Below are 13,599 nucleotides of genomic sequence, written 5' to 3'. Positions count from 1 at the left end.
TCAAGTTTGATCGAGATAGACCCAAGTGAGGTTTAGTCAAGTCAAGAAGGTCGTGTCAAGTTAACCAAAGTCCAAGCCGAGTCAAGTTAAAAGGGGCCAAAATTAGGTCAAGTTAGGTTTGGTCCATGTTAGACCAAGTTGGGATGGGCCCACATTGGGTTGAGTTAGTTGGATGCATATAGTTGAGTAAAGGTCGAGGAAAATTTGGGTGAGGCCAAATTTATTCAAGGTTAGGTTGCAATGTGAAGAGCCCAAGTTGCATTAGATCAAGTTACAGTTAGATACATTAGAGCATGTCAAACCTTTGTTATATTATGTTGGGTCGAGTCTAAGATAGACTATGATTAAGTTGGGTCTAACCTAGGTTAAACCGGTTCAAGTTAGGTTGAGCTCGTGTTAGTCTCAATCGGGCCTAGTCCAAGTCAAGATAGGTCAAATTGGAACAAAGTTAGGTTAGCTTGGTGAGACCAAATCGAGTCAAGTTCACTTTATATCGGGCTTTGCAAGTCAAATCCATATTGGGCTGGATTTAATTGAGTTGAATCCAAATCAAACTAATTAAAATCTTACTTTAAATCCAACTTAGAAATATTATGCAAATTGAATTTAATCTAATTTAAATTAGATTGAGAAAATCTAATTCGATCTTATCTACTTAAAATAATTCTATAAATATATTTTATTGAATTTTCAGAAATCCAATACATAATCATATTTACTTAAACATTTTAAGATAAATAGTTGGTTCAATGCAAGTATTGACATATTTTATTTTTAGTACAATAAAAAAAATTTAGTATCAATGCATAAACTTATTAATGTTATTTGAACTTTTTTAATGGATAAGATAATTAAATACAAGATTAGTCTTTAATTGTCGTGTGTTTATTAGAAAAATATTGCATATTAGCGTTAATATTCTCTCTAATATCTAATGACTATAAGTGATTAGTCTTTATTTTTTTAACTATAAGTAAAATATTTGAATATTTATTATAATGAGTAAACTATTAAGTCGATTCTTTATTTTATTTTAACATTATAAAAGAACTATTAAAAAAGAAACATGAAAAAGAGAAGATAAAAATGGTTTTACTTCATCTTGTTAAGGATAGCAAATGATGAAAAAAAAAAAAGTAAAACGATCATACATTTCTTTGCATCCACTTACCTATATTTTCGTTTATCTTTATATTAATCTATGTCTCATACAACCATCATATTAAAAATATTATCCGATGATGTATTGCAAGATTCAATCCCATTTTTGTTTCCAAAAAGATTTTCGGTTCTTATAAAACACATTTGATTTGAGTTTTCATAATTTGGATAAATTATTTGTAATCAAAATAACACTTTTACTTTAACTTTTATTTTTTTAATTTTTTCTTCACTGAATTTTGCAATCAGATTTTCCCCAAAAGATCATTAACTTTTGAACACTTTTTTTTTTCCGTGGAGTGTGGAACTAATTCCCAATATTTCACGCATAGCCATTTGCTTTTTAGATTTATCCAAAACACACATCCTTTACATGATTGCTAAACTCATGTTAATCAAAGATAATGGTGCCAATCAATCTAATAACAATCCATGCTTCAATAATATTGAACTATATCTCACTTTTTTCTTTTTCTTTATTGACTTTAGATATGTGACAAATGGAGAATGAATCTCACTAGATCATGTAATGAGTGGCCATATATAAAATGTCATAAGTATAGATAATGTTATATTTTAAAAATTTAGATGACAAAAATAAATATATACAATTTTTAAATAGGTATATAGTTGTTTATTTATTTATAACTTTCTTAATTTATATATATCATAGTTATTATATTCTTAAAATAATGGAATGAAAACATAACTATAAATAAAAAATTGAAAGAGGAAAATACAGTGATACACTTTGTGAGACACCAACTAACATGAATGACCTTTCCATTATATATGCCAAAATATAAAAAATAAAAAAACTAACAAACTGATGGATATGACATAAAGGTCAACATGTTTGTGCCACTTCACACTAAGGTTGTCCTAAAGGAAAGGATTAATTAATTAATTCATTACAAAATTTTGCATGGTGGGACCCACCAACAGATTTTGTTTTTTTTTTTTTTTCTTCAAGAATTTAGGGAATTAATTAGAGAGTGATGGAAACTAATTCCCCAGGGATATTGTATTGCATTGCATTGGATTGAAATTTTCGGTTCAGACAACAAATTCGGCATTATCTATCTTTTTCTCTTTTTTCTTTTCTCCTTTTTTATTTTTTCATTTGTGGCGTTGAGGTGAAGGGTGGGGAAGAAAATCCAATACTTTTTTCCAGAGGGACGAAGGAACAACGTAACGTTATGATGGTTTGGCTTTCTTCCATTGCTCGCATTTCAGACTTTCTCGCTCTCTCTTGGTGTTTGGATTTCCTTCCCAAAGCTTGAACCTTTTCCCCTGAATTTGTCACCCTGATAAGATTTTCGTTGTTACCGAATTCTGGGTCTTTTTTTTTTCTCTCTTTTCAATCCCTTTCTGTGATATAACCAAAGGGTAATTTCCTTCACCTTCAAATCTGAGTTGGGTTGTCCTTGTCCCCTCTCTGAGTTGGGATTTGTATCAGCAGAAACAAATCCTGATTTGGAGAGAAGGGTGGTGCATTTGTATTCCCTGAACCCAGCCCAGTTGATTCTTCAGTAATTTCAACTTTGAGGTTTTGAGCATGTTTCCTCATAGTTGCTGCCACTGTTATATATATAAAGCTGGTTATCTTGGTTAGGTGATTCTTATATCAACCTGACAGTTGTATCTTTTCCATTGTTTCCTTCTGCTATGTTCATAGGTTTTTGTGAAGCTCTTTCCTATTAAATTGTCTTTTTCTCTGAGGAGGGCTTTGCGTTTGGTTTTAGATTGGTTATCTTGGGTGTGAAATTGATTCATTGGAAAAAAAAAGAGCCTCCTTTTCTTATGTTGTTGAGTGGATTGAACTGTTGTGGACTAGGAGGAGTGGTATTTTTGATTAGTTTATTTACTGTTGGATTATTGGGTTCAAAATGGGGAAGAAAAAGAATCAGGTAGGAGAAACAAGTGAAGGTAGAGGAGATCATAAGAAGACAGAAGATGAAAGCTCCAGATCATATGACAACGATACTTTGGCGTTTATATCAATGGCTCAAGAGTTGAAGGATGAAGGGAACAAGCTGTTTCAGAAGCGGGATGTTGAAGGGGCTTTGGCAAAGTATGAGAAGGCCATGAATTTGCTTCCAAGAAATCATGGAGATATTTCTTATTTGAGGAGTAACATGGCTGCGTGCTACATGCAGATGGGTCTTCGTGAGTATCCTAAAGCAATCAATGAATGCAATTTGGCTCTTGAAGTATCACCAAAATATAGTAAAGCTCTGATGAAGAGGGCAAGGTGCTATGAAGCTTTAAATAGGTTGGATTTTGCGCTGAGAGATGTTAGCACTGTTCTGAAGATAGAGCCAAATAATGTAATGGCATTGGAGGTCTCGGATAAGGTGAAGCAAGCTCTTGAAGTTAAGGGATTAGTAGTAAATGATACGGAAATTGAGTTGCCTCCAGACTATACCGGACCTCCTGATTTACGTCTGGAAAAAGTTGACAGAGAAAAGATTTACAGGAAGAAGAAAAGCAAAGAGAAGGTGAGGTCTACTGATAAAATTGAAGAAAAGCAAGCTGAGGAGAAATTAGAAGAGAATAAAGCTGAGGACAGTCGGAAAGATAAGAAGGCTAAGAAATATAAGAAGAAGAAGGCCAAGGAAAAAGATGTTGAGAAAAAAGATGATGTTAAGGAAGTTATTGAGGAAAAGAGTAACGGTAGAAGTGAAGATATACCTAAGAAAGCAGCAAAACTTGTTTTTGGTGAGGATATAAGATGGGCTGAATTGCCAGTTAATTGCAGCCTCTTTCAGCTTAGGGAAATTATTTGTGATCGTTTCCCTAGACTGGGAGCAGTTCTTGTCAAATATAAGGACCAAGAGGGTGATCTGGTCACTATCACTTCTGATGAAGAATTAAGGTGGGCTGAAACAGGATCACAGGGTTCTATACGGCTGTACATAGTGGAAGTTAATCCTGAACATGATCCATTCTTTGTGAAGCTTAATGCAAAGAGTGGAGAAAAGGTTAGTATTGCTAATTCTCCTGTGAATGGATCTGTTGTGAAGGCAAAGAACATTATTAGCTCATCTTGCATTGAGGATTGGATAATTCAGTTTGCACAACTGTTCAAGAACCATGTTGGGTTGGAAGCTGACAGATATTTACATTTTCATGAATTTGGTATGAAGCTCTATTCAGAGGTTGTGGAGGAGACAATTATAAGTGAGGAAGCTCAAGGCCTACTTGATGTTGCTGAAGGTAAGTTCCAAGAGATGGCAGCTCTAGCATTGTTGAATTGGGGAAATGTGCATATGTCCAGCGCAAGGAACAAAGTTTATTTTACTGGAGATTCTTCTAAGGAGCATTTGCATGAACAAATCAGAAGTTTGTATGAATGGGCACACGAAGAATATGAAAAAGCTGGGGAGAAGTATGAAACAGCCATTGAAATTAAACCAGATTTCTATGAAGGCTTCTTGGCCCTAGGCCAACAGCTGTTTGAGCAAGCCAAGCTTTCTTGGAATTATGCACTCTGTTCTAAGGTAGATTTATCAACATGGTCCTCCTCCACTGAGCTTCTTCAGCTTTACAACAGTGCTGAGGATAGTCTGGAGAAAGGAATGCTTATATGGGAAGAATCAGGAGAGCAGAAGTTGCTGGAAACTTCCAATCCGAAGGATACTTTATTACATTTAAAGGACATGGGGTTGGACCAACTATTCAAAAATATGTCAGCACATGAAATTGCTTCACAGGTGGCTGATACGAGGTCGCAAATGAATCTTCTGTGGGGTACCATACTATATGAGCGCTCAATTGTGGAATTCATGTTAGGGCTACCAGGATGGAATGAAAGTCTTGAAGTTGCAGCTGAGAAGTTTCAACTTGCTGGAATTTCTACAAAAGATATATCTGTAATGTTGAAGAATCACTGTTCAAATAACTTGGCTGTAGACGGTACATTTTCTTTCCTAGTTAGAAAATTTATAGCTGAACAGATATGTATTCATATATACTTACAACTTTCCCAACAGGTCTTGGATTCAACATTAATGAAATAGTCCGACCATGGAATGAGATGTACAACGCTAAAAAGTTGCAGAAAGGTGTTCCATCATACCGTTTGGAGCCCTTGTTTAGAAGAAGAGTATCTAAAACATTCCATGCCTTTGAGCTTGAATGAGTTGCATCGTTTTCTGCAAGTTGTTGAGGAATAACAGAGCCAACATCCACATGGGTTGCTTCTGTGACCGAAATGCTATTGTCTTCATGAAGGTAACTGAGAGTCCTATGTTATTTCTTTTTGTTTTAGTAGTATTAATTGTCCCTGCTTATTAGTCTACACCTTTTGTTCTCTTTTTGTGTACATGTTTGTGGAATGAGACTCTAGGGGCATCTTGCAAAAGTATCTTATAGATTTTAGCATTGATAAGTAACTGTAGATTATTGGTGTTAGATTTAGCTGGCGAAAATTATTGTCTTTGTGATCATCGCAGTAAATTGAGAATTATGCTTGAAGTTAGGTACTGATTAGTGCCTCAAAAAATAGCAATTTCTTTTTGGCACTGTTTTGACATTTACTATCTGCCTTCTAATTATGAATGAAGTCTTGTCATTGATTATCGATATGCAATGTGTTGAAGTTTTGTAAATTTCATGCTTATCTTTTAGAATCACTTCTGCAATCTATTTTTAAAATGAACAAGCTGCTCTGTACATATCCTTTCTTTATAGCATAAACATTTGTTGACCATATACAAGAGGTTTTCATATGAAGTTACTAGCAAGGACTTCAATACACAAAACCCATTTCTCAATAAAGGATTTTAGATTGCTATATCTTCACCAGAGGAAGATTAAATATTATTTGGAAGAAATACTTTCACAAGAATCAAGCACAGTTTAATTGAAATTAACTTGCCAGAACTAGGTTATAAATTTATAGCCCAATTCTTCTGCATGAATCTTTGAGAAATAATGTTAAAGAACTTGATATTCAGTTGAATCAATTGTAGAGCAGGCTGATTTAATGAAAATGAATTTGTTTATGTGATGACATCAAGCCTTTGCTTCATTAGAGCACAGTGTGTTACCTTGAAGATTAGATGCAAAGATGTTTTGAACATATATAGTTTGTGTTGTAAATTTTACATTAAGGAAAATAACAAACTTTTGGAAACATCTGAATGTTTGTAATAGTAATAATATATGCCGGCGATTTGGAGAGAAAGTGAAGAAATCCTAAATCAGAAATTTTGACTGTGGTGAAATAAATTATGAATTTATGGACCTAATAATCTGACATTAGCGGTTTAATATTGTGACTACATTCTAAGATCTTAACGTGTACATACATGCACCAACAATTTTCAGTTTTTATTTGTGAGGCATCTGAGGTAATTTTGTGATTATTCTTTCCCATACTCTGGAAATAGATGATAAAGGTATTTTGACTACAATACAATCGGGCATTTCAAGGCTTTGGACTCTCAAGATTTTTATTTCTATAATTTGCTATTTTGTAGATTTTCTTCCATCAAGTTATACTTACTAAAGTTTACATTATCTTATAAATGACTTCTGCAATTTAAACGATTGTATATATACCTTGAATATTTGTTGTAGTTTGCTGTTTTGTTTCTAGGCGACAATCATGCAGGTTTTATTTTACTTGAACTTCGTATGGAAATAAAAAATTATTTTATTGATAATAATTATACCAAATACATTCTTATCATCTCTATTTATGATAATCAAATTCTTAAAAATAAAGAAATAAAGTATGCTGAGATGAATGGAAAGATTCTACATATATGTATGTTTCTTTCTAATCACTATGGATACATTGAGGATTTTTTTATTTTATTTTAATAATCTGCTATGTACAACATTGCCCTTCAAGTTGATATATGAATATATCAATCATTCCGAACTTGCCTACAAGACAAGGGAATCTGCCCTAGAAAAGACCTTTTGTGAACATGTTCGTTATTTGAAGTCCTTAATGGACATAGGTTGTGACCACAAAACATTTGTTAAGATTACCCTTGATAAAATGAGTGTCAATTTCAATATGTTGGGTTCTATCATGTACTGGATTAATGACAATGCTTTGGCTAACTTGTTATCACAATACAATTAATGTCAAACTTTATTTTTCGGTTATCTAGTATAATTTTTATCAAGAGCCTTTCACAATAACCCCTTTCTTGGGCTTGACTTCAACTATTTAAGAATTTTTGTTAGCTATTTGCATGTATGTTTATCTTGGATCTTGTATAAATTGACTTACTACACTAACTGCATAAACAATATTTGGGCTCATGTGTGATTAATAAATAAGTTTTCCTCCCAATATCTGATATTGAGTCTTGTTATGATTATAGCAATAAAGAACTGATCTTATGAAATTAATAATATCTATATATTAGGAACCTTTTACTTAGTCTCATATCATATCTTTATTATTAAAGGATATCAAATTTCCTCTACTTATTGTATTGCTTCCTTTTTCTCAATATAAATGAAGTTCCCATGTTGTTTTAGAAACACAATTTTAGCTATATGTTTCTCTCTTTCCTAGATTTTAACATGATATCTAGAGTATTTTTCAAAAGGTTTAAATATGTTTTTAGTTTCTAAATTTAGACGCATAATTAGAATTTGTTGCTGTTTCAAATTTTGATACATCTTGATCCTTAAAGGTCCTCAAACTTTTAAGAATGGACGGATACAATCCTTTTAGCCCAACAACGTTAACTTATTTTGACGTGTTAAACCACATTTCAGGTTGTGTTTGAATTGTTTACACTATTTGACACATTCTAATTCAAATGATAGCATGAAATGCCCTTTAACACAAAGAAAAAGATAATGTCGTTGGGTTATAAGGAGAATTCAATGACACTAATAAAAATTCAATGTTTATTAAAAAGATTGTTAGATTAAACATATTGAGAAATAAGATATTTAACATATGATTTTTTTCCTTTTTCTCAATGCAATGGGTAAATTCTTAATGATACTTACCTCCTTACTTTTATCTCTAGGGATCCTCACCTGTAAGATAGACAACTCTTCTTACTTTGGAATCAAAGTGGGTTATTTCCTTCTTTGATAATCAAAGTAGGTTGTAATCACAAAATCACAAAAACTAGACAAGGTTGACTTGGCATTAGGGAGGAAAGGGAACAAAAGACAATAAAGAGTCAATAAGACTAATGCCATTTAGGACACCAGTGGGTAACCATTCTTCCCTTTTGCAACCTCGTTTTGTTGTGGAGTGTTTACATATGTTAGTTCACAAACAATACTATTATGAGACAAAAGTTTGTAGAATTCATAATTCACATAATTAGTACCATTATCAAATCTAATTCTTTTGACATTTTTTCCATATTGATAATACGGAACTAGATAACAAAGATATGAAATACCTCAAATTTCCCTCTCATAATCTATATTCATGTAATGAATACAATCCTCAATAAAAGTAACAAACCATTTTGATAAAAAAATATATTCTAAAATAGTTCTCCAAACATCAGGATGAATTAAATCAAATAGAACACTTCTTACCACATATGGGATAAGATGCATGGTGATGCTTTAATAATTGACAAATATCACATTTAAAAGACTTAATAGACTCTTTAGTAAATAGATGAAGGAACTATGATTTGATAAGGTTGAATGAGAAATGCCCAAGTCTTATATAATAAATCCATGTTTGAAAACTTGTCCATGTTTTTGATGTTGCTTGCCGCATTGTGACCTTTATTTTGTTATGGTCCTTGGATTCCAACAGATACAACCCAATCTAGTCCTTTTAGCAATTGAATTCATCTTTTTTGTGGCAAGGTTCTGAAATACATAATAAGAAGAGAAAAAAGGTTGCTAAATAGTTCAAATCTTTTGTAACTTTCTGCACAAATATAGGACTACTACTGGTCAGTTGTTGGACATATTAAACATCCTTTAATACATTAGTTGTTTCTGAAGTTATATTTCCAGATCTGCATTAGTACACTATCACCACTTTTGACTAAAAGGAGTTGTTCTCTAGTCATGTGATCAGTTGCTCCTGAATCAAGAATCCAAACACCTTAAGACATAAGATCAATTGTATTGAATGTACTGTTACCTTTTATGGACAAGGTATATGATCTATACCTAATCCGGAGTCCACATATGGATGTCTGCATTTGTTGCAGAAAGGTTAATCCAGAATGAAAGATTTATATTTCAGATTACCTAATCCAAGTTTAAAAGGGATTTAGGTTTTGAGATGGTTGAGGATGCAGAAACAAATAGCCATTTTTGTATGCTATTGTACTACTCAACTGACATGGTTTTCCATGCAACCTTTAGCTATGTGCATGATTGATACTGTTTGCTGCTACTAGCTTCTTTTCTTTGCCCTCTCTGTTCATAAAATATGGATTATACTTTATCATCTTTGTTGGCTTATTTTGCAGGTTTCTTTGCCTACTATCTTTAGTCAACACTGTAGTTATAGAAAGAAACTATCTTTCACAAGAATTTAAAAGTTTGGGAGATTCTTGACAGGTGGGGAAGATGGAGTTGCAGAAATTACCTTTTAGTTACTTTCTGCCTTTGCTCACATTTCCTTCCCTTTATGGTTAGATTTATAGTGGCCTGTAGGAAATTAAAGTTATACTGAAAGAAAGTTGGAGCTTGTTTCTCTTGTTCAATAGTTTATCATATGTAACTACTTGTTGAATTAGTATTTCTAACTACATGAGGTTTCCTTGTACTAAATTATTCAACTTGCTGCACATTCTGCTCATAAAGTTAAAGGGAAAAAGGCATTTTAAATTTGTTTGAAAGGAAAGAGTAGCAGATTTTAATTCTTACATCTTCATAATTCATTCACAAAAAAATTGTCCCTTTGAATTTGGCTCAGTAATTTTGGTTTTTTAACTGTTAGTCAATTGTTGTTTTCTGTAGATTAACATTTGTCATTTAAATTTTCTGTTTCTGATATTTCACCAATTCTCATAATTGCCAGACTGTAAGTTAATTGAAATCGAAGCCAGTAAGAAAATTGTATGAATTAAATTTTGACATATTTTTTGGGATTTATAATATAATGTCATTAACATTATACCATGGACTATTTTCTAACACTTTTTAGAAGAAATTAAGCTAGATTTTTTTGTTTAGGTAATATCATACTCATATCTCTTATACTTATTATTATTATTATTATTATTTTTAAGGAGATTATAGGTATATTACAGTTTTCTTCAACAGAGAAAAAAAAAACATGCTAGTGTCTCTTAATTTAGTTACAATAAAGAAAATAAAGACATTGAAGAGTAATGGAACAAGAGATTTAAGTATCACAACCTCATTTCAAAATATTAGATTTGTGGTATTTTCAGAAAATGAAAAATTGCAAAGTATATAATATTACTTACGTATAGAAAATTCATAGTTTGATCTGTTTTTCATTAATTATTATTAAACATTATAAAAAGTTTCACAAATTTCTTAAAATTTGTAATATGAAAAATATCGTGTGTCATTTTTTATGAAATATAAATTCATTGAATTCGAAATTAGCATAACCATTATCAAATTTAATTAAAGTTACAATAAAATAAAATTGAAACAAATTCAACTAAAATTATAAAACTAAATACTAAATAAATTTTGAATACGAACAATTAATATTACAGAATTAAATTAAAAATAAATAAAATCAATTAACATTATAAATTAAATTAAAAAATTGAAACAAATTCAAATAATATTATAAAGTTAAATTTAAAAAAATTACGGAATTAAATCAAAAAATAAAGTAAAAATAGAATATATTAGAATTATAGAGGTAAATTAAAAAATAAAAAATAAACAAGTTCAATCAAGATTGAAAAATTAAATTCTAAACAAAATAAATATAGGATCAATTAAAAATTGAAGAATTAAATTAAAACAAACATCAATTAGAATTGTATAATTAAATTTAAAGTACAATTGAAATAGATTCAAATAAAATTTTCTTTTAATTAAATTCAAGCAGAATTAAAGATTGCGAAACTAAATTATAAAAAAACAAAATCAAAATAGAATAAATTAAAATTATAGAAGTAAATTCAAAACTAAAGTTTCACTTCAAAGGATAATGATTTGATATTCCAAATTTGTACCATAAAATTTGTATGGTTAAAAAAAAAACATTTCCAAATTCAATCTTCATATGAACACCATTAATTACTTGTAGACCTACATTTAGATATGTTGGATTTCACAAGATTTCAAAATGTATTCACAATTTATATAAACAATGGATTAATTTGAATGGAGTTTTCAAAATATATGAGAATAATTTGAGTTGTTATACCATCTAACACAAACATTAATTATTTGTGTGGTTATGTTAGAACTCTGGTTTGGTGATTTTGAAAGTAATTTAGGAGTATAATGTTGCAACCACTTCACGTGATGTCATCCATAATTTGAAAGCATTAACAGATTTATTATGAGGAATATTCCAGTGTAGGAAGTGATTATTTTGTTTTGTTTGAAGTTCCTTCGAATCTATCTTCTGAACCCTGTATTTTCTGATATCTACTGAACAACAAAATGAACCCTCATAAAGTTAGTGGAGATGGAGTACTCGATATAGTTTTGAATTTAGTTAAGAAAGTGCTTTCACTATCATATGCATAAGCTGAAATTAACAAAAAACAGAAAGTTGCTTCAATCTGTTTGGATTATTTAGAGTTGTGAAAATGGATCGGAATCCACGAGCCAATTCGGTTTATCATAGGTTTGGATCGAGTTGGATTGAAATTTTTTTATAAATTTTAATACGGGTTGACTTTTGACCCAATCTCCCTAGAACCCGGCTCACCTGGGTTGAACCCGTGGTGAGTCGAGTTGGCTTACCAACTCGTAAATAAATGATCACACAAGTATTTTTTTTTTTTAAGTTTGGCTTTGCATTTGCGTCAGGTTAGGTTGTTTTCCTAGCCAACACATAGATAATTTGTATTTTTGTGATTTTGGTTCGTATTTGGATTGTATTGAAATTTATTTAGATTTTAAATAAAATTATAATTTAGTTTTGATTGAAAAAAAATAAAAAAATTGTATTTATTTTTAATTAAGTGAATCCATAAGTCAACCCATTTTACCCATCAACCCATGGTAGGTTGAACCGGGTTCAAATTTTTTTGACTCGCTAATAAGTAGAGGTGGCAAACGGGCCAGCCCGGCCTGTATGTGGCCCGTCGAAAAACGGGCCGGGACGGGCTGACCCGTCAAACAGAAACGGGTCAATATTCACAACCCGCCCCGTATAGGACGGGCTAACAGGCCGGGCCGGGTTGGCCCGTCTAGTTTTTTTTTTTTTAATTAGTTTTCAAATTTTTTAATTTATTTTATTTTTTAAATTTGTTTATATATACATATAAATTATTATTAAAGTCATATTTAATCAAATAAAATATTATTTTAACTTTTAATTGATTAGTTAATGTTTTTAATTAGATAAGTTAAAATAATTATTAAATTTACATATTAAATTATTCAATTATAACTAATAATTCAAACTTAATTTGTAGGTGTTAATGATTTAAATTACAATACTATTATATATTTATACATTTAAAATATATAATCTAAAAAATTAATATTTTTAATTATTTTTTATTTTATTTTATTTTTTTAAAACGGGCCAACGGGCCAGGACGGGCTGACCCGTACTTTGGCCCGTCAAGTTGACGGGCTGGACGAGACGGGCCAGAACGGGCTGACAGGTTGAAATCTTCAACCCAGCCCGTTCTTTTTAGCACGGGCTGACGGGCTGGCCCGTTGGGCCCAGTCCGTTTTGCCATCCCTACTAATAAGTAAGCCGGGTTGGATTGACTCACTAAGTAATCAACCCAAGTTGGGTCGAGCTAGGCGGGTCGGGTTACCCGTTTTGATAGCTCTAGGAATATTAGCTTATTAAAAATTAATTTTAGAGAATCTTTAATAGCTTATTAACAAGTCCTTTAATAAAAAATGATTAATGACTACAATTTAACTACAAAGATTTTAGGCTTAAATACCTTTTTGATCCTCATTTTCGTAGTGTTTGTTGTAGATGGTATTTTGACAGAATGTTTAAAATGATTCTCATTTTTACCGAATGTTTAAAATGGTCCTCAATTTCGCAATTTGAGTTTTATTTGGTCCTTTTCTGTAACGTCGTTTAAATCATTAACGAAGCATTGTACAGGTGGCACAATTTGTATTAAGGTGTGTTACGTGTATTGTACAGGTGTGATAATTAGATATTTGAGGATAAATAAATGAGCTAGGGTTTTGGTAAGGAATGTTTGGGCAATTGGTGAGTTTTGACAATCTTGTTCCTCCATTCCCAATTGGTGTTGCTGCAATCTTCTTCTTCATGCAATTCCATTATATAGGTATGTTACGGTCCTAATCTTATTCCTTTACCTC

The 13,599-nt window shown here is 31.4% G+C and overlaps 1 protein-coding gene across 1 annotated transcript; it reads left to right on the top strand.

Moving 5' to 3' along the window:
• The first annotated feature begins 2,193 nt into the window (after positions 1-2,193).
• On the top strand, positions 2,194-9,971 carry LOC114164036 (protein PHOX1-like). Its single transcript, XM_028048497.1, has 3 exons — positions 2,194-5,079; positions 5,157-5,397; positions 9,600-9,971. The coding sequence occupies exons 1-2, from the start codon at positions 3,051-3,053 to the stop codon at positions 5,303-5,305; spliced, it is 2,178 nt and encodes a 725-aa protein (XP_027904298.1). The 5' UTR covers positions 2,194-3,050; the 3' UTR covers positions 5,306-5,397; positions 9,600-9,971.
• Positions 9,972-13,599: the final 3,628 nt, after the last annotated feature.

The sequence above is a fragment of the Vigna unguiculata genome, chromosome 9 (genome assembly GCF_004118075.2).
Source record: "Vigna unguiculata cultivar IT97K-499-35 chromosome 9, ASM411807v1, whole genome shotgun sequence".
NCBI classification, from domain to species: Eukaryota; Viridiplantae; Streptophyta; class Magnoliopsida; order Fabales; family Fabaceae; genus Vigna; species Vigna unguiculata.
The sequence above is the reverse complement of the archived record's forward strand: the minus strand, read 5'-3'. Positions and strand labels throughout refer to the sequence as shown.

Excerpts from the sequence above, each read along its gene's own strand:
- LOC114164036 (XM_028048497.1), top strand. The coding sequence starts at position 3,051 with ATGGGGAAGAAAAAGAATCAGGTAGGAGAAACAAGTGAAGGTAGAGGA. Across the intron at positions 5,080-5,156 it reads AAATAACTTGGCTGTAGACG|GTCTTGGATTCAACATTAAT; the intron begins GTACATTTTCTT and ends CTTTCCCAACAG.